The sequence below is a fragment of the Sycon ciliatum genome, chromosome 12 (assembly GCF_964019385.1).
Source record: "Sycon ciliatum chromosome 12, ocSycCili1.1, whole genome shotgun sequence".
NCBI classification, from domain to species: domain Eukaryota; kingdom Metazoa; phylum Porifera; class Calcarea; order Leucosolenida; family Sycettidae; genus Sycon; species Sycon ciliatum.
Genome location: NC_088654.1, coordinates 17310072 through 17332243, shown reverse-complemented (window position 1 = coordinate 17332243; position 22172 = coordinate 17310072). Strand labels below are relative to the sequence as shown.

The 22172-nt window shown below is 49.0% G+C and overlaps 1 protein-coding gene across 4 annotated transcripts in view; it reads left to right on the top strand.

Annotated features, from left to right (window-relative positions):
- The first annotated feature begins 750 nt into the window (after positions 1–750).
- The window catches only part of LOC135828759 (uncharacterized), a 33160-nt gene continuing 11738 nt past the window's right edge, over positions 751–22172 (top strand). The window contains exons 1-10 of one of the 4 annotated variants that reach the window (XM_065341184.1): positions 751–1135; positions 4651–4722; positions 7869–8957; positions 12120–12389; positions 12796–12966; positions 13669–13873; positions 14302–14501; positions 15040–15623; positions 16569–16777; positions 18789–18889. In XM_065341184.1, the coding sequence (XP_065197256.1) occupies positions 1091–1135; positions 4651–4722; positions 7869–8957; positions 12120–12389; positions 12796–12966; positions 13669–13873; positions 14302–14501; positions 15040–15623; positions 16569–16777; positions 18789–18889 (2946 nt within the window). In that variant the 5' untranslated portion in view covers positions 751–1090. Of the gene's footprint in view, positions 1136–1981; positions 2204–2572; positions 2931–4650; positions 4723–7868; positions 8958–12119; positions 12390–12795; positions 12967–13668; positions 13874–14301; positions 14502–15036; positions 15624–16568; positions 16778–18788; positions 18890–22172 lie in introns of those variants that run through there. The other 3 variants (XM_065341183.1, XM_065341186.1, XM_065341185.1) reach the window with 3 other exon arrangements.

Genomic DNA, 22172 nt, shown 5'->3' with positions numbered 1-22172 from the left:
AATTCGCCCAGGTAGGACGACGCATCGTCGTTCTCCTCCGCCTAAAGCGCATACTTCTCAGTGCCTACGTCCATAATGTCTCCTTGCGCAGCGATGCGCAAACCCTGGTAAACCAGAACTCTACTGTTTCCGAATGGAAAGACGACGCTGAAGACGATAAGCAACGTTTCAAACGCGAGCAAACAACAGTTCTTTGTGAAAAAACACTTTGCTGGAAGTATACGTGATCTACAACTCGCAAAAATGTACGCACTATGACGTATGCGGGATCTACCGAAAGCTGAACGTCAGAGCAACACGATGCGCCCAACTATCAGCCCGTACAACGAAGCATAGCGCGTACCTGTGCAGTTTTGCGCATGCACTTGACTGGTGCCACGCAAGTACGCACTCTCACCTTAGCAAATTTTGACAGGTCCTGTCACGTGACTGAAGTGCCTACTGTTACACTTCTGAAGCCTGTACTGCTGACCTGTACTACACGGTACTGCTGTAGCTACAGTGATGGCAACTGAAATCCGACCCCCTAGCGGTGCGCTAGCCGCGTTAGCGATTCGTACGAGGCGCTAGGGGGTCGGATTTCAGTTGCCAGCAAGTACTACTACTAGTGCAGTGTAGCCTGTAGCCTAGGTGGTAGATCAATCTACGCGTGATCTGCGTGGATCTACACAGTGAGGAAACGAACGGTGGCATGACAGTCAGTAAGCATGGTAAGACTATCGCTGTACTGGCTACTGTCTGTGTGTGCACTTGAATGTTTCGTGTGCCCGAGTTTCGTCTTCTGTTTTGCCTCTTCTCCATAGGCAGTAGTACTAGTACTAGAAAAGAGGTGCTCTTTGTGGGCTGCTAAAGCAGGCAGCGCCAAGCAGTTGCCTGGAATCGTGGCAGTCTCGAGGCCTATATTCTGGCACTAGCTGGACAAACGCATTGAAATGTATCTTTGGTTCGTTCATAGTCAGGATAATTATCTCACCGTAGCTCACTGAACCTTTTCTGCGCACTTTGCCCAAAACCTGTGTAGCAGTCAAGGTCGTATCCCAACGAGAACCGTCAGGTCGCTAGAGTGAGGGATCCTCGTTCGCGGCCATCAATGCCGCTGAACGAACGACCCCGACAGCAGCTGCCGTCGAGCTCGGTAAGTCTTGTCCATTCTTGTCCCCCTGGCTTGTACGGGTGCGTTCATTGTAGTTTGTTCAATGAAATTCTGCCTTGTTCTTTGTCTAGCGATAACTTTCGCTCGCAAAGTAGCTGAGCCGTGACTGACCGAATGAACTTCATTGGGTGCGGTGTGCTATGCTTTGTAATTCATGCTGGCTTTTGTTGTGAACCAATAGCGATGGGTTATTTCCCTTTGGACCTTTCGCTTCTAATGTGAGTGCACATTATTTCTAGATATTGCTGCTGTAGGGGACTCGCGTCGTGTTTGGCTCGTAGATGTCGGGAAGTTTCCAGTAGCAATTATCTCTTCATTTATGGGGCAGGATATTGTTGTTGACATAGCAGCGTGACCGATCAACAAGCCCTTGAAACGCTCTAGTTTTTGCGCATGTGGCGTGGAGGTTCGCCGAATAGTGAGACGCGTTGAGCGATTTGCCTCCGTCTACCCACCACCGCCTTCTTGCATCCCATAGTCAGATCGTGAATACCGCATTGTACAGTCATGTGCGTGCAGAAGTCGTGTTTGCTATCAGCTGGATGCTGCTAGCAGTTGTCCTATTGCCCCGACATTGTCGTGCGCATTTGCCACAAATAAATTGATTATTTTTTCCTCCACTGCAGTCTAGCTCTACGATTGTTTTTCTTGCCGACTTTCTGTAAAATATTTTTTTCGCAAAAAAACAGTAATGGCGTCGACATGGGCAAGTGGGCTTGAATGGTCTAGGTTAGAGGTCAGCCTTCGAATGGCTTCTGATGTGTGCGCCGCTGCGCGTGCGATGGTTGGTGCAGGTACGACTACTAGACGGAGCGCTTTCAACGAGAGTTATGATCTTGAGTCGACTTGAGTTGAGTCTTGACTCGTACCGTGGTCGTAGTCCATTTTTAGAAAAAATAATAATTTGTCTGCACATGTCTAGCGAGATCTGGGATACGAGGCTCTGCTAGCTGCTGTCCTTCTTCATCTCGACGTTTGCATTGGGATAGGTGACGGCTGGTGCGTGATCCACAACGCAGACCATTGCCATTGGGGCGCGGACGTCGCAAGGTACAGGCGGAATTGATTGTGGCTTGGTCACAAGATTGTTACTGTTAGCAATTCATCGAAAACTGAAATTTTGTGCTTCAGCAATTATTATTACTTGCCGCATGAAAACATTAGTGCATTCTATTCTTTGTTAGGCGCCTTTGAATGGATAGTGTGTTCGAATTTCCATCGCTCCAAAAAGTAACATCGTAGAGTCATCAGGCTCAGCCAAGGGTGAAAACGGAGGTCTACCGATAGTCGTTTCCCGATTGTTCCGGTAGGTGCTAACCCCGCTTGACAACAAGTAGTCTTGGCGCACTGATTCTGCGCGCTGACTGGCATCGCCTAGCGGCGTTAGGCCTAGTTCGTGCGACAAGCTAGCGCGCGAGGTCTTCCACGAGCCTGGCGTTTGGCCTGCGAGTGTCACTTGTACGTCCTGGCAGTGTTGCCGTTTGTCCGTTCTTGGTATCGCGTGGTGCCCAGGAGCGGAGAAATTTGACTGGGGTCGCCGAGGGTTGTCTTTTTTTCTCCAAGCCAGCCAGCGGAAAAATAATGTTCTGGATCGTTGTCGACAACAGCGGCTAGAGGCTGCCACTAGGGGGAAGTGTTGTTTAGTACCGCACTGCTGCAAGACTCGAGCTGCTGGTCATTGGCAGTAAATCGCGGAGGACGTCCCAGTGGCAGCGTCCCGGTTGGACCGTCAAGAGTGGCTGTGGCCTGTGTCGAGCTGCGTATGCACATGTATAGCGTGAGTCTCACAGCTGCGCGGTCGCTTGGTATTGTATTTTATTACTTCTACTTGGGCATTCCCAGTAGACCCTAAGTTAGTTCTTCTTTACAGGGTGCCCAAGATGAATGAATGTGTTACACACACCACACGCACACACCACACACACCATGTACCAACACCACACACGCACACAGACACACGCGCACACACACACGCACACACACACACGCACACACACACACACGCACGCACACACACACAAACACATGCACTCACTCGCTTGGTATCCTGTACTTCTTAGGTTGTGTGTGTGTGTGTTGGATGTTTGTCAAGTCCTGTCAGTAGTACAGTTATGCATGTTTTTGTGTTGGGTTGTTGTGGCAGATCCTGGTGTCCTGTATTGTTCATGAGACTGGGTTCAAAACACACACACAGACACACACACACACACACACATCCACTCACACACATCCACTCACACAATAATGCATGCACACATACCCACTTACTTACACATGCCTGTTGCAGAAGCCATGAACATGAACAAGCTATTTTAGACATAGGTACACACATCCACACAGATCCACACACATCAACACACACCCACTTACTTACACTTACACCTGATCATCGCAACACCACATCCACCCACCCACACTTACCCTTGCACATTGTTGAAGCCATGAAAGTGAACAAGCTATGCTAGATATAGCAACACACACACACACACACACACACACACACACACACACACACACACACACACACACACACACACACACACATACACACACACACACATACACACACACACACGACCCTGGATGCAAGTATTTTTGTGGGCACAGGGATGCAACCGAAAACCCTACCCAATCTGACGTTAACCATTCTTAGGGCATAATATTCCTGGAAACGAACCAGGAACAGCCTAGGAAATAGCCTGGAGTACAGTGGCTTACTCTTCTTTTCTTTTCTTTTTTTAATGTTTACAATAGAACGGCACGTTGTTTAGTTTTCGACTACGTGGTTCTCGGCTGTAGTTTATAAGTAGAATTGTACTATAATGTACAGTATACTCGTGTTATGTCGCTTGGCCACTATGTACCGTCAGCTGTCATGATTCCTGTATTCATCCGTTTCCAGTTTATTTGTTTAAGTAAATAGTTGACATGTCGTGTGTTCTTATTACATGTATATTCCTTTTGCCTATTCAGTATTTCACCTCCCTATCCCACGAAAATCAGGAGATCGTTAACTTTAATTGACGCTACGATACCTGGTCTTACAGTAGGTCGGATACTAAGCACGACCTCCTCCTGCCCATGGAGGTAGATCGTATCAGAGTGCAACTGCACGTCATGTACTAGTAAAGTCATCGCATGATCGCTAGGCTCTGATATGGAGGACCTACAGCAAAAAATGGATGTGTGCACGTGTGTGCCTTCATGTCTGTAGCTTCATTTTTGATTATGCGTCGGGGTTTCTGGTCCGACCGTTCTGAGACATCTTCCAAAGGTCCTGTACGCACAGGCGCTCCTGGCAGCCAAGGAGATGCAAATGTCTGTGTGTATGTGCCTGAGTCTGTGTGTGTATGTGAGTGTGTGTATGTGAGTGTGTGTAGTTGTACATGCATATTCAAGTACACACACACACACACACATGTACACACATGCATGCACTCCTTTGTGTGTCTCTGCTCATACTGACTGCGCTGTGCTATATCATTGTTGCTCTGCAGCACTTCCACTCCAACCAACCTCAGAGTTTCCCACACGTACTGAACTCTGGTCCGGGTAGTGACTTCAATGAAGTAAGTTATTGTTATTATTAGGGCTCGAACGGTTAGTCCGACTAACCGGTTGCAGACTGCTTATGAAGAATTAACGGTTAACCGATAAAGATAACGGTTACGCAGTCAATTTTCAGTCAATTTTTCAAGTATCAGGTCGTTGCAAAGTATGCAGTTTCGCAGGCTGTCGCACGCGTACGCAATTTCTGGGCTGCCAACTCAGCCATATCTGGTCTCTTGGTGTGAGAGTATGTATGAATGAGCATGCAAGAGAATGTACATGTGTGCGTTGTACTGAATAGGGTACATTTTTTGAATGAGTATAGTCAAATATACGGATAAAAAAGAGTCTGCAGGATTGCTGTGGCTTATAGGTTATAACCGTTAAACCGACCGTTAGCTTAGCAGTTAACCGTTAGGGGTAAAACCGTGACTGTTTGAGCCCTAATAATAATAATTATTATTAATATTACCCAATGCTGCAGACAGCAAGCTGTTTCGGCCATAAAGGCCTCATCAGTACAGCTACGAGCTAAAGAGGCCTTTTTTTTACTAGGGTGTTTCCCGCAGACCTATGGTCTTCTTACGGGAGCCCCTAGGAAGGTTAAGCATGAGCGAATAAATGAGCGGTAGTCTGTACAAGTGCGAACAGTGGAAGGCAGCAAGTTAGTCAATAAATGTGCATTGCACTCCCATGTGAGGGTGAAGGCTGTGGGACAGAAGTTAAAACTAAATCGTTAGATTGACAGCATGAAACAAGGTGGAGGACACTGTGTCCTCCTCCTTGTTCCATGCTGTCAATCTAACAATTGCGTGAACGACAACAAGGTTTATCTAATACCGGTTTACCAGTTTTGGATTATATCATAAGTTAACCTCTTTAGCACGACGCTACCTGAGCGCGCCCCACGTCAACACCTGTAAAAGTCGCATTTTCCCATGAAAGTACTAGCTGCTCAAGGATCGATAACTTTACCTTCCCTTGGACGAATTCCACGATCTTGAGCTTCCTGGAAAGGTCGTGAGACGAGGGACAAACTGGTATCAAACCCAGCTCGGAGCGAAACCAAAACCCCGTGCTACAGTCTGGCAAACTTCATCCACGCGCTCGACAGACTTGAGCACGGCCAAAACTAATCAAGCTCAAATATTCAGCTGCCATTTCGGTCTCCTTGCTCGTATCGAGCTCAAATTTTTTGTGAGGACTCACGGGATCCACTACCATCATTTGAATCTTGTTTCCATGGCAGCAGGTAGCGCAAAAAGGATCCATGATGGAAAATACGCGTTCTGCAGACTGCGCAAAAAAATCGAGTTGAAATTTGCCGTGTCGAGTCGCATATCTCAACAACCGGTAGTCGCATCGCTTCGGCGATTGTTTCTATCGCCAGCTGAGAGTTTTCTCTTGCAGATACATGTTTCGATTGTGAGAATCGACCAAGTATTGAGTGAGTTGCGATAGTTTGAACAAGTCACTATGGACTCAACACGGACCCCACGACTATGAGATGCAGGTTCACTGTACAGTGTACAGCGCGCGTCGTACTAGTACGACGGCCGTGGGGCATGCAACTCATGTGCGTCGTACTAGTACGACGCTCGCGCTAAAGAGGTTAAAACCAGTATAACGTAGACTCTGACGCTGTATACACCTGTGTTACTAGTAAACCTGAAACTCTTTGTTTTAAATCCTATCATGTGTATGCTGAGTTCATAATTATGGCTAACTTCTTCCGTTTAGCAGCGAATTGATCGAGTATTTGTTTGGAAAAATGGATGACTTCATGCACGATCAGTCTGATTGCTTGCTTTAGTTGTCTAGTAGTCTAGTTTTGATCAGCTTCATTCAGAGTTTGTCCACTATCATTGCTATAAGAGTACATCAGCTGTAGGTGTACATCCATTGCATTTGCTGATTTGCGTGCATGTCTTGCAACGCGCGCGCGCGCGCGCGCGCGCGCGCGTGTACATGGTGCACAGTACGTGTTAGGGTTCTCACCAAAGCGACATAGCGGGGCGCTGTTCCATCCTTCACTTTTTGACCTCCCCCTTTCAAAATGAATGTGCCACCCTTCAGAGTGCTAGCGTCACCTTTTTATATGCATGATAAAGTACACTTTAGTAGCACAGCATAAAATGGCGGCTCAAAATTGCGGTAAAACTACGAAATTTTGGGTCCAATTATCCCCGCCTGTCTTCACTTTTATTCCGGCTATAACCCTGCACTACATGACTGTACTTGCTGATACTGACGCTGACGGAACACGAATTTGAGTTGAATACTCACGAAGTCTTGTACATGCACATCATTATGCGCCGGTGTTGTGGAGTAAGCAGGTACGTCAGTCACCAATCCAGCTTCAGCTCCACGCTCGCTTCAGCAGAATGTTGCCCGCGTTTGCTTTGCCTCCACACGGATAGACGACCAGCGCAGAGTCCCGCAGCTCCGTGGCCGTAAGGTCTTGATATTCGCCGTTAGCGCCGTCACGGCAAGTCTCAGTCCACCTCTCACACCAAGCCGCCCTATAAAAATCTTTCTCTCTCCATTGGAGTGCTCCCCAGTTGCGCGAGGAGACTAGAGAAATTCCTCCGGTGAGCGAGGAAGAAGAGCGGAGTTACCCAACTCAACCTAACAGTCATGTAGTACAATTTGTTCCCAAAATAACTTCGGGACAGTCTGTTCATGGTTTTCATTTGTATTGGACTCGTTCTCTACACTTGCGATAATTTAGCGGCAATTCTAACGTTGTAGCGTTGTTCTCTTGTAATTTAGTGGAACCTGTATTGAGTAACTGAGTTTTATGTTTCGTTACATTTTCGTCAGATCTCCTGTGTACCGGTTTTGTGGCACAATGATTATAGCCATTATATTTGGTCGTCTCCATTCTTGTGCAATCATGCATTATGTAGGTTGGTTCTCTTCATGTTATTGTGGCCAATTTCATAGATGTTGGTTGCCTTGTTGCTTTCTCTCCCCTCTCCTCTCACCCAAGCCATTCTGCATAAGCGAAGCTGTGGACGCAGCATACTGCTGCTACACTTCAACGCGGGAATGCGTATAATAATAATAATAATAACCCTGCATGTGTGTGTGTGTGTATGTGTGTGTGTGTGTGTGTGTGTGTGTGTGTGTGTGTGTGTGTGTGTGTGTGTGTATGTGTGTTCAGGGCCCAATGCACGGCGGCTACCCCTACCACCAGCAACAGCACCAGCAGCAGCCGCAGCAGCAACTGCGCCAGCAGGCGCCGTTGCAGCCGCAGCATCAGCAGCACCAGCCACATCACCATCATCAGCAACCGCAGTTGCAGCACACGTTGCAAGCTGCACCTGCAGCCGCTGCTGCCGGGGGACCCATTCAGCATGCCCAGTCTCAGCCCGTGAACCAGCTCGGCAAAAATGAGTCGGACAAGAAGGCGGTCAACACCGTCTGGGTGGGCCGGCTCACCAAGTCAACGACCGAGGCCTCGCTGCGTGGCTTCTTCGGCAGTTTTGCCATGTTCATCACCAGCATCCACCTGAAAAGTGGCGAGCGTAAAGGCGACCAGTATGCCTTTGTCAACTTCTCTTCGCTGCACGCCGCACGCAGCGCACTGGACAAGTTGCACGGCAAACCGCTGGACGACTGCCGATCGGTCATGCTGAGGATCAACGAGCAGCTCGATCAGGAGCACTTCCGACGTCTGCACCAGGGAAATGTGCCGCGAGACGACGACCCGCAGGGTCTGGGCCTGAACGGCGGCTCGTTCAACAGCGCCGGCGGTGCGATGGGATCCGACCGCTTGGCCAACCAGTACGGGATCAGCAACTGGGGCTCGTCCGGCCCGGGCTTCATGCAGAGCAATTCCAACTACCAGTTTGGCGGGGCAGCCAACGCCGGCACTGGCCTCAGCAACGGCCACGGCGGATTCCAAGCCGCCGCCGCTAACAGCATGGTGGCCATGCGCTCGCCAGTGCAGCAGCGCTTGCATCAGTCGCCGCTCTCGCACGGCGTCGGCGGCGGACTGGACCCTGTTGTCCAGGCGACGCAGCGCCGTGGTTACGATACGATTCCGCGCCGCGGCGTTGCCGCTTGTCTGCTGGTCGCCAACTTGCGGCCCGACATCCCCATTGCCGAGATGGAGGCCTACCTGCACATCTGGCGCCAGGACATCATCGACATACGCATCAAGCCCAGCAGGGTCGGCTTCCGCTTTTGCTGCGCGTTCATTGACTTCAAGTCGGATGCTGCCGCTCTGGACTGCTACCAGCATGTCATGGTAAGAACTATCAATAGTACTTTCAGTCCATTCATCCAAAACCGACCCAACCCCGTAATGTGTTGTTACCCCGCACCCGGAGTGATCATGAAAACAGCTGTGCGTCCTGAATTGTTCAAATATATATGTATACCCAGCTCGGTTCAAAGACATACCCCGCTCGGTAACGCTCTATACTTGGGGAAGTACGATGGGATAAGTACATTATACCGTTCACTCAGTGTATACCGTGTCTCTCCCATTTCCCCTCGTGCAATGCACGTGTGAAAGTATTCGGCGGTATACCCCGTGTAGTCGTGGCAAAAGCCATACTTACGCCATTTTGACTTCTGCTTCAACACTTTGTTGCCGCTTCGACACCATTGTGTAATATTTTGGTTCCAAAGATGGATTAAAAACAACGCAAGCTGCCAGGGAAAGTAAAACGTTGTACGCGAAGGCTTAGTATGAGCATCTGGATAGCGTGTCTGCTTGAGTTGCTTTTGTATCCAGCTTTGCAACGGAAGCAGTGCGAATGCAGGAAATTTTCTATTACCGCCCCAACCGGTTTTAGACCGGTTGAAATTGTTGGCGACCGGTTGAAAAGTAACAAATCAGTTCCAACCGCCCGTACTTTTCTGTGGGTGAATGGAGCTGTGAATGGTCAAACGCTTTTTTCTGGACGGATACTTCCAGCGAAGCCGCGTGGGCTGGTTCTAGGGTCACGAGTTTGTACCAAGCACCAAGAAATCTGTTAAATTGCTGTCGAGTGCCATATTTGGGTTGTATTTTTCATTGGACCGTAACCGGTTGGAAATTCGTCCTAGAATATACCCTGGAATGGAATATAACAATAAAAGAGACTTATGCTGGCTACTTTCATAGTTGCGTTGAATGATCGGGATAGTTCACTAGTAGTCTAGTTGGTATGATATTGAAAGGCGTGCATGCACGCTCACACGCAAGGACGCATGGGCATAAACACACGCATATGCCATACACACAATACTGAAGGTAGTCCTTGCCTTGCCCAGCACACAGTCGGATGGGTCTTGTTTGTTCTAAAATACGATGAGAAAGAGAGCTAGGCACAGTAAAACCTGTGACTAACGACCACCCCTTGGGGCCAGAAAAAGCGGTCTTTAGTGGCAGGTGGTCTTTAGTTAGAAGTTTTCACAGCACAGCCACATAATATGAATGCGAGACCGTCCGTGCCTGGCGAAGTGGTCTGTAGTACCAGGCTGGTCGCTAGTCACGGTGGTCGCTAGTCATGGTGGTCGTTAGTTCCAGGATTTACTGTATCAGCACCGCATGCATGGTTATCAAGTAAGAGTCGTTTTGATTTCGTAATAAAGTAAACACACCTCAAGTTAGTTTATCAATGCATGTGCAGGGATGTGGTTCATCCCACCAAAGCGGGCTGAAAATTGGGTAGAAAAGCACGAACATGAATGGTCTGTTCAGCCATATCAAACAAGCTGTTTGGAATAACTCGGCCAATTAATGAAAATTCCTTTTAATCCTATTGATAGAACGCTCAATGTGAATGCGCACACCAGCAATATTTTTGGGTTTTTAGCACGTTATCAGGTGTGACTGGTCGCTCACCTCGACGGAAGGGGAGCATGTTCAACTGGACACCGATCGAGCTGAGGAGATGCTGAATGTGAAAGCCCTTGTCCGCCATCACACTGTAGCCTGCCTCCAAGAGGGATAGCAGGCCACACTGATGCACTAATTCTACATCGGAAATTGATCCTACTGAAACATGTTATTGTGCCATACAGGGATATACATATAAGGGCTTTTACCGTATCGTGATTTTTGGAGCTAGATCAGGTGGCACTCTAGCCAGCAAGATTGGATGGACGCTTTATGAAGAACTCAGTGCCGTCGATGATGGTCCTGGTGGATGTGTACCACTGCTTCAAACAGGGAGGCATGAGTTTTGTCATCTTCTTGCGTGACATCCAAAGCGGCAACTCCGAAAACGTGTTATACATCAAGTTGATCAAGTGAAAATACGACTCGCAGTCGTAGGGCTGACATGAAACCGGTCTGCCAAGTCTTGAACGTCTAGGCCTAGACGTAACCGGACCATCACAAGGAAGAAATGGTCTTCAAGCGACAGTTTTACCGGGGCTCCACTTTTCTGTGAGAGGAGCGAGTGCTTTGGCCCTGTCAAGAGCGATTGGACTTCACCGAAGTCTCCAAGAAACGAAAACAAGCCATCACCAGACCAATGCTGAAGAAACCAGTCTAGTACCGGATCTTTCGGTCATCATGCGAGAACGCCTTCGCCTTCAGGGAGAAGTCGCGCTGCTTCTCAACATGATGCCGCAGACCTGCCAACTCTGCTTTCGTTTCTTGGAGCTCACCACTCACAGCGTCCAGATACTTTCGTGTGCAAGCATGTGTCTCTCGCTGCTCATCCTCTAGCTCATTTACACGGTCAATGAGGCCGCGGACACACGCGCAATGCGACTTGCACGCAGGCTCAACAGAGGCTACGTCAGAAGCAGCAGAGGGTGCATTTGGAGCAATCACTAAAAGTGATGACGTCAGAAGTCAAAATCTAACGACCTTTGGATCCACTTGGGTCCAGTTTGTGTATGGATCCAGACACGTTTGGGTGGTTTTCCTTCGCAGCATGGTGACACATCCACCAGGGTCGTGGACCCACACCAACCGGTGGATGTGTCACTATGCTGCCAAGGAAAACCACCCAAACGTGTATGGACCCATACAAAAACTGGACCCATACAAAAACTGGACGTAAGTGGATTCAAAGGTCGTTATTTGTCGTTAGATTTTGACTTCTGATATCATCACTTTCAAGCCCTATTGAGTAGCGGTACTTCACTTCAGTTCATGCTAAACTCATTGATATGAACCAGCTGTGGCACTCACTACCTTGCATGCTATGTCTAGTTGTATGCCCTTCTCCCACATCTGTTTCAAGTGGGCCGGATGAATAAGTACAAATTATTCATATAACCATGAGTCGCTGAAGACGTTGAATTTGATGCACTTGTGTGTGTGTTTGTTTTTGTGTGCATGCGTGCGTGCGTGTATGGTGTGTGTGTGTGTACGTGTGTGGTGTGTGTGTGTGTGTGTGTGTACGTGTGTGTGTATGTGTGTGTGTGTGTGTACACGTGGTCTTTGTGTGTTGCCGTCTTGCAGAATCGGCCGTACCAAGGTCGCGAATTGACCTGGAAGATATACAGCCATAACTCGCAGCAGCAGGCGACCGTCTGGTCGAACCACGACATTCTCGCCGGTAACGCCACCGCTCAGCCACAGTCCAGCATGCTGCCGCAGTCCCAGTTCGAGAGGGCCATCGACAACCTCACTCACGGCCCCTCGTTCGGCAACTTGCCGCAGATCAACGGAAACATGGGAGACGATCCCAGTGGCTCGGCCGTAGGAGCCGCTGTAGCTCTTGGCCCCAAGGTATTATTTCTTTTCAGTCGCTGATGCGTTCGTACAGTTTTTGCCCAGGCTAAATAACTGTCCTGATCTGGTGATCTCAGAGACTTTTGCACCCACAATCTCTATCCAATGGGTGTACTCGGATGGAGAGCCAAGTGCAATGTTATCGCATGAGCTGATTGTTTAGTGCCTGGTGGTGTTAGTGGACATTATAGCGTAACTTGTAGTTCCTTGATCCTTTTTCTTCTTCTATAAATTAATGGGTGTACGATGTTCTTTTTTAGAGCAATGAAAAAAAACTATGTCCGCACTCATATGACAATCATAGCAGCAATTGAAAGTTTCCAGAACGTTTTCTTGCCGCATTTTATCAATGAAATTTGTGACTGAGTATTTTTTTTTTTTTTTTGTTCTTGTTTTTCTTCAGAAAAGCTACATCTGGATCGGCTCCTTGCCTTCCAATGTGGAGAAGGAAGATATATACATGGCTCTGAGCGAGTTTGCCGACAAAGCCATTGACGTCCGCGTCAGGACAAACAAGAAGAAGAGGACGTGCTACGCATTTGTCGACTTTCAGACCACGGAGATTGCGGAGACGGTGAGCACGCACCGTGTGTGCTTTTCGCATGTGGGCACTGCCCTAGAGAAATATGAATAAATTAGGGCTGAAAGAATTATACCGAATACTCGAGTACTCGCTCGGTTTTTTCAAAAATAATCGTACTCGGAATAAATCAGAGTACTCGTTCATACATGATACATGCATTTACCACAGATATCTGCAGTTTCAGAGCAGCAGTCAGTAGATATTGATGTGACCAACCAATATACCCGAGAAAAATGACTGCTACTCGCTTTGATCAGGGTTGCATCATGTGATTTTAAGGCCCTTGGTGTGCAATTTTTAGGTGATGAAGAATACTTGAATATTCGATCGGAGAAAATCAGAGTACTCGAACTCGGCATCTCAGTGCCAACTTTCACCCCTAGAATAAATATTAATAGTAGTCATGCTGTGGAGGTTCCGCGAATGATGTCGTGGTGGTCAGTTAGCGGAGCTGGTTATGTGCTGCATGAAGTGAAACATTGCTACGAAAATGATTTTTTACTATGTGAACATGTTCGGGTAGAAGCATATGCGCTTAGGTGTGCAATAAATGTTTGGCTGTATCCTAAACAACGGTGTTATCACAATGCTTAGCTCCAGGGCCTCGTCACCACATGAAAGCCGCAGAAGATTATTGTGCGTTACATAAGCCATAGATTGTCTCCCCATTCCATTGCTTTTCTTGTCCTGCAGGCATACGAGGCGTGCCGCAATCGTCTCATCCGAAACGAGAATGTCACCTGGAAGCTGACCGATGAAGACAAGGCGCGCATCATCGCCAACCCCAGCAGCATGTCTGGTGGATTGGCCGACTCTCCATCCATGGTGGGGAGATCCCTCATTTACTCCAACGTGCCGTCCGGAAGCCTGACGCCTGGACATGCCAGGCCGCCAAGAGGCAAGTGGAACGTAGTTCCCCGCGTCTCAATCACCCATGCAAGCAAATTGTGTGTGTGTGTGGGGGGGGGGGGGGTCTGTCTATGCTCAACAGCAGTGACTGTATCCAGTTTGGAAGGGCACCTTTCGCATACCGATCGCTTGGACCCACATCCGGTCTGGGTTTGCGGAAAAAGAGATAATATATGTATGTGTGTGTGTGTGTGTGTGTGTGTGTGTGTGTGTGTATGTATGTGTGTGTGTGTGTGTATGTGTGTGTGTGTGTGTGTGTGTGTGTGTGTGTGTGTGCGATGCGCTCATGTACTCATGTGCACATGTGCACATGTGCATACGCTCTGTGTGTGCACATGTAGCTGTCTTTGCTTGTGTGCAGTTATCTAACACGCGTTCATCCTTTGTTTTTGTTTTTTTCTCCTCTGCCGTTTTCAGGTGCCAGCAACCAAGTGACTCTGGCCGTTGGGCCACCGTCCGCCAACGATTCTGACGACTTTGAGACCCTCCTCAGCCAGCAGGTGTTGCAGCAGGTTCAACAGCAGTCGCAGCAGCAAGCAGCACATGCTACTCCAGTTGGTGTCCAGCTCGGCCAGTTTAGCACCGCCGTTGGCGGCCCACGGCAAACCCTGCCTCCTGTAAGTCTCCTCTACATGCTCTGTAAATCAACACATTTTTGCCGATGAAAATCGTTGGCCAATTTCGAAATGAAACATTTGGCCGTCATTATTTGGCCGATTGGGATTTCAAAAAAAAGAAACCGGCCGTTAGTTGTTGCTCCCACATGGGTCAAATTGGGCCGGTTTTCTTTTAATGTAGTTGTTTAGTCCTAGCTTTCCTACGGACGGAGCGAATTTGCTCCAAAGAAGTTACGTATCACCCAAAACGCGGCATTTGAAGTCCCTTCTGGATATGCTAGCCGCATGCTCTGGCTCGTACTATGGGTGATGTGGGCACAGATGCCATCTCTATCAAAGGATCTCGGTCATCTGTTCCCCAAAACCTCGTGCTTGTAACCTTCTCTAGGTCTTAGTGAAGCAAATGCTGACTGACAATGTGTGTGTATGCATGCGTGTGCGTGTATGTGTGTGTGCATGGGTGCGTGTGTGTGTGTGTGTGCACGTGCATGAACGTATGCGGCGTACGTGTCTGCGTTTGTCTCCACCACCACAGCAGCAGCTTCCGCTGACCAACCAGCCGCTGTTCCAGCGATTCCCCAGCGCCGGTAGCTATGCGGCCACCCCCTCACCATTCCCGGCAGCCGAGGTCGGTGGCGTCGCGGCACAAGCTCAACCGCAGGCCGCCTACAACGCACCTCAGGCCGCAGCAGCACCAGTACCAGCGGCAGCAGCGGCCGCAGCCCCAGTCGGCTACGCTTTCCACCAGGTGACACAGGTAGCTCCAGCCGCCGCCGCCACCGCCAGCACTGTCGGTCCGTACGGATCGGCAAGCGCTGCGTTTGCCGCTCGTCTCGGCTCTCCCCAGGCCCTTCCCATCGTGCCGCGTCCCAACGCCGGCGTGATCGGGCAGCAGCCCGGGCGCTCGGCCGTTCAGCAAGTGCAGCTGGTTACCTCCACGGGGCCGCACCAGCAGCAGACGGCGCAGAGCGTGGCCGTCCAGCCCATCGTCGACTCGATGTTACCCGGTGCTGCTGCTGCTGTTGCTGCTGCCTCTGTCGGCCCTCCGCCCATCTCCTCTCTGGTCACCAACCCAGAAACACATCAGATGATGGTCAATGAGTTTGTGGCCAAGCAGCTGCAGTAAGCACTCATGTTCTAGTATCATAGTGAGAGATGTTTGGCTTGTACAGTAAAACCTGGTTTAAGCGACCACCCCACGGTGCAAGAAAAAGCGGTCGTTTAAGCCAGGTGGTCTTTAGAACCAGGTCCCACAGTGTCTGTGTAGAACTATCGGTGCATGGACAAACGGTCATTAAGAGCAGGTGGTCGCTAAACCCAGAGGTCGCTTACACCAGGTTTTACTGTACGAGCAGTTGCCACTCATGGAACCTGTCTAAGACGGCCACTCATGGGACCTTCGAAACGTGGTCTCTGGTACCAGGTGGTCTCCCTATCTAGGGGTCATTGGACTGGAAATAGCATCCCTTGGTCCTGGTTTCAGTGGTCTTCTAGGAGAGGCGGTCGCCTTTACAGGTTTTCCTATGCATGTACAGCGCTGTTCGATGAAATCCAATCCGGCTGTTGTGCAGTGTTGGACCTGCCAACACCCGGCTGTGCGCTTTTGGTGTGGGTTGCTGTGCAGTGCAGCCACAGACCTTCCAACACCATGCACTGCTGGTACGAGCAAGGAGCTATGCACTGGTATGCGGTGCAATGCAGGACCAGACCTGCGAACGCTTCACTGTGTGTTAGTACAGGATGCTAATCAATTCTTTATAGCACCCAATCAATCTCATTGATAAACACGGTTTGTCTGCATCAGGTAACACTTCAAAGCTCTCCACCGTAGGCTCACAGCTGCACTGTTCAAGGAGGGTTGCTATCGATTTTAACTGGTGCAGCTGATAGCCTGTAAACATTTATGCAACACTGTGAAGAGAAAGAGAAAACAGGATTATTTTTACCTGAATCCATCATAGACCTCCGTATGTCATAATCCTAAGTTGTCTTCCTTGTGTATGCGCGCACGCGTGTGTGTGTGGATGTGTGTATGCATTCGTTCACTCATCTCATTGCGTGTTGCAGACGCTCCGGCTCTACCCTGGGCAGTTCTCTGGGACTGGAGTGGAGCGCGCAGGTTACCATCGAGGAGGACGTCTACAAGTTTGCCAAGAGCCACTTTGGCAAGCGACCCGACTACAGCTCCGTCTCGTTCCAGTACAGTGGCGATGAGGCCGTTCTGACCGGCGGTGACGCCGAGAAGGTGTCCGATGCAGCTGTCACCATCACCTACGGTGAGCGGATACAGCATTTATAGTAAAGAAAGAAGGACCAAGAAACTACAAGTTACGCTATAATGTTCACGAACACCACCATCCTTGGCTCTCCACCCGAGTCCATTCTAGATACAGTATTGTCCGTATAAAGGCCCGTCTGGCGGACAGTGCTGCTCAGTGGAATGCAGTCACAGCGTCACTCAAGTACGCTCTGGGCGTTGTGTAACCCTAGACTTGCAAACACTGGGCTGCGATATGGTGCAAGGCCGAAAACTTGAGCAACACCACTCTGGTATACTGTACAACCGGAAAGTTGACGTAAAAAGTTTAACATTTTTTTGTAATTTTGGCATGATAACATGCAGAATGTTTAACGATGGCTACCTGGCCACCCATCTGGATGCGCATCTTTACACAAACATGTCGCAATAACGTTTCTTCAAATAACGAAAAAATTGGTCGTTAAAACGTTAGACGTTCGGGTTTTGCAGTAAGCAGAACTGTAGAAGCCTGTTTTGAGAAGAAGACTGATTTGCTCAAGATAACTAAAGACCACCGTGACTAGCGACCAGCCTGGTACGAAAGACCACTTTGCCAGGCACGGACGGTCTCACGTTCATAATATGGTTGTGCGGCGCAAACCTCTTAACTAGGGACCGCCTGCCTCTAAAGACCGCTTTCTCTGGGCCCCAAGGGGTGTTCCTTAGTCACAGGTTTTACTAGTGCTGAAACGATTACGTTTTTTCCTTAGTGGCTAAGCTGATACCATAACGATCGGCTCATCGGCTAAACGATTATTATTGTAACTACATCAGTACAATGTACATTCTGTGAATTTCAAAAAAAATAAGTGTCCAACATTGCCAACGACGGAAAGCGGGCGCATAGATCCGATGATCCCGCAACAAGTCCGTCAGCTGTTCGGACTGACCAGACGGATACAGACAAGACAGAGGCGACGCACTGGTTGCAACCCAAGAGCTGATGGTGCCCTTCGCCTGTGACTTCGCTGACTCCGACGATGAAGTCAGTGAAGCTGGCCAGGGGTGCAAATCGGAAGATTTCGACAGATGAGCAGACTTGAGGCGCGTCAACAAGTAACTAGTTGCTTTTCCTGTCTATGCTCAACGTAGGCTCCGACGCCAGGCCTAGCTCGTCGTCGAGAAAACTGGTTAGGGAACCGTCGACAGAACGGAAAACACGAAACTGAAGACCACTTTACTGTCTTTAACTCAAGACTACCCGCACGTGGAGGGAACTCCAGCCCCTGCAGCTAGTGTAGACACATACTGAGCCTGCCAGTCCTGCATGCTGTATGTAAGAAAAGTAGTCAGCTGAAAAGACGGCGACAGTGATCGTGTCGATGTTTCTCAGATCGTGCTTGTACTTTTACACGTGCATCGATGGTGCAAGTTTACAGTCATGTACATATTCGTGTTGTACTCGCACCACTTTCGGTGCATGCACACTTTGTGCGACCCCAAAAGGGGGGAAATCCTGTACCGAGCGTAAGTACCATTCTACTTGTTTAGCCGATAAAATCGAAATAACCGCTCGATCTATTTCTTATCGAGTAAGGAACGAGTAATCGATATAATCGTTTCAGCACTAGGTTTTACTGTACACTGATGACACATGTGCCTGGTTTTACTGTTGACCTACATAGAAATACCTTGCTCGATTAGAAGCCTTTCACTGCCATTGGCTTCTACAGGACTAAGCCCGGCTACCTGTACCTGTCATACGGAGTAATGTGAAGTCAACCTGCCTTTAACCTGCCTTGTGTGATATAGGTCCTCAGATGGAGAATCTGTAGTTGTTCGTAAGCTTGGTGGCCCCGCCATGCTCTGCTCAGGTTGTGGCGTTTCCCTGGCACTATCCGCTGAGGACAGTCACTGATGATGACGATGCACCTGTTTCGTCTAATCAGGTATTTTAATGTTTGTATGTGTATGTGCTCGTGTGTGTGCGTCTTTGTGTGCGTGTGCGTGAACCCGCGTGCGTGTGCGTGTTTGCTTTCGACCTGCAGAGCTCGTGAAGAGCAAATTCACACTGGATGCTAGCGAGTACGACTGGTGGCTGAAGGCTGATGAGAGCGGTGCAGTACCTTTGACCAAGCTGCTTGACAAGGTTAGAAGGCAATACGACGAGTGCCCAACCGTGTGTATATTGCTCAGTTCTGAAGTTTGCTTTATAAGATATTTAAAAAATTCCACGGTTCGCTCGAGACTCCGGTAGACTGAGATGTCAGCATCCGTAGGAACGGCGCCACCCTGCAAGGACCTAACTGACATTAGCAGTTTGCCTAAGTGCTGACGTAAAGTGGCAGCAGATCTTGTTGCAGATCAGAGGAGCTTTTGTTCAGGCTGCTGTAAGTCAACAAGTATTCGGCGCATATTTATTGTCGACTTTTTTCGGCCTCGTCATGTTTGGCCGAAATCTTGTTTTCCAATGTTCAGTGTGACACTGTATACAGGCGGTAGCAGTACAGGCTGCTGAAAAATTGATGCGGCCTATTAAAAGGGGTTTATGCCCTGGGAGGCCGAAATTTAAATGCGCCGAAAATTTGTAGGCCTCCAGTACTTGTGACTCCGGGATAACCATGTCGGCGGCAGGGAAGCCCTGCTGTCTTGTCATCTGCTACTGTGCCATGACTCTGTGACAAGCGGAGTACTGGCACAGTGCTGCCCTATGAAGTCTAATCATGTAGGAGTGAAGTATGCGCCCCCCCCCCCCCCCCTCTGCACTATTCCGCAGTCCAGTGACTCCCCCCCCCCCCCCCTTGCACTATTCCGCAGTCCAGTGACTCACTCTATTTGAATTCATTGAGGAACACCATAGTTAACTTGTTAAGACTTCCACTCCCCAAACAGGCGCTTAGTTGCATAGAATGAAGGAAGTGATTGCCAATATTTTGCCCATTGGTAGGAACTTCAACGTTTTTTTTGGAAAAGTGAAAAACAACTTTACTTGGGGATCCGACAAAGCCGTTCCTTCTGACCATGCACGAAAAGCTTCAGTAGGAAATTCCCCTCCATTATTTTCATTTATTTTTATTTATACTCTTAGGCAGTTACAACACTCTTGTTATATCCTTGTTCGCGTAGACATCACCAAGCAAGCTTGGCTAGTCTTCGCATAAGCCAAATAAACAAAGAAATGAGGAACGAGCGAGGACAATGAGGTGAACACACGCCATACAGAAGATATAAACGTTCAAAGACGGACAGTTCTCGCTCCACATATACTGGCATACACAGAGACATAGGCAGCAATAGCGACAACACACAAAGTGAAGGGTAGTTGGCCGCAGCCAGATGTGAACCGGATAACGAGTGAGGTATGGAAGCAAGCAAGGACTGAGAACAGAGTGTCTCAGATAGAATAGTCGTGCCAGTGGATAGCAGAAATAGGCCATGATGCAGAACCACTTGGGACCGTCAGATTAATTTTCCTGGACCGAGCCAGCCGGGAAAAAACCCTCGCGCCGACGGACGCATTTGTGAGGGAAAAAATCGGGTGTATATCCCCAATGGCGATTAGGCATCATGTAGGCATGGCAAGCACATCACGGCAAACAGTGATAAAAAGCATTGATAATATGCACAGAAATAAAGGGTGGGAGGGCAGGGACACTGGTGAGACTCAAAACTGACTGAAGAAGTCAGGAAAAGAAGCGACAACAAACAACACACCAGATGCCATATTTGCAACTGAAAATATTTCGCGAGAAATCATTTCTCGCCTATCTCGCTGCGCTCGGCCGGCGAGAAATACAACTTCTCGCTCCACATATACTGGCATACACAGAGACATAGACAGCAATAGCGACAACACACAAAGTGAAGGGTAGTTGGCCGCAGCCAGATGTGACTCAGAAAAAGCATAGCGCGGCGAAAACGAGAAAGAAGGCAGAGAGATGCAAACAAGACAGGAAGACTGACAGAGAGAGAGAGAGAGTACGGGACAAAACGAGTAGGCTATGACCTACACAAAGTTTCTCAAAGTCCAAGGACCTAGCACCCTGATCTGGTGCAGTACGTCCCAGTTCAGTGATGAGGAACCACCCACCAAACTGAGTGTAAGAGCATGTAGGGTGTCTATAGTAGTTCAGGTGTCAGGAACTGGCCAGCCAGGACTTGATAGTGATACGTGCACGCAGTGCACATGCACATTGGGAGGTGGCGGACATTACACAGTACCCAATGCACCCATAGAGACTGTTATGCGGGGACCCGTCTGACATTGTATAGTACACAATCTGATGAGCGAATAAGACTGGAATGAACTCCTCCAGTAAGACATTTTGACTAGGACACAGCTGACCCCACGCAGTATGCAGGCACTCCTCCAATGAGACACAATGATACTGGAAATCGACATTATAACTTTCGGTAAACAATACGTACATCTGGTAAGACCATTCTACTGGGACTCAACCCAACATTGTACGTGGCGTAATGCACTCATTCTTTGACACAATCGTACAGAGACACAACTGACATCGTACATTGCACAATACGTCAACTAGTAAGACATTGATATTGGGAGGTGGCGGACACTGCCGGGCTGGAAGTGCCTTGCGTTGTACGGTGCATAAGGCGCTCATCCAGTGAGACAGTTATATGGGCACTCATCTGGCGTCGCACAGTGTAGAACACAATCATCCAGGGCGACAGATCTAGAGGGGTTCGTCTGGCATTGGACAGTGCACAATGCACTCTTCCGGTAAGACAGTTATACCGGGCCTCCACCGTCATCTCGCAGTGCACAATGCACTCTTCCAGTAAAACAGTTATACTGGGGATCCTCCGTCATCTCGCAGTGCACAATGCACTCTTCCAGTAAGACAGTTATACTGGGCATCCACCGTCACCTCGCAGCGCACAATGCACTCTTCCAGTCAGACATACCGGGATCCGTTGGACATCGCACAGCTCCCGATGCACTCCTTCGGTGAGATAGTTCTATCGGGACTCATATGACATTGCACAGCACATAATGTGCTCGTCAATTCAGACAGTTACACCAGGAATCAACACTGACACTCAGCGCACAATGTACTCATCAAGTAAGACAGGTCTGGGATAGCACATCGCACGATGCGTTCATCCAGTAAGACAGTTACACCAGGACATGTCCACCAACACGCTATGCGAAGTACACTCATCCAGAAACACAGTTTTACCACACAGCGCATAATGTGCTTGTCAATTAGGACAGTTACACCAGGAATCATAGCCGACACTCAGTGCACGATGCACTCATCAGGCAGGACCGATCTAACATAGCACGACGCACAATGCGTTCAGTAAGACAGATACAGCAGGACTTGTCCGCCCGCACAGTATGCGCAGCACACTCATTCCGAAACACGGTTATGCCACCAGCACACAGTGTGCCATACGCGCAT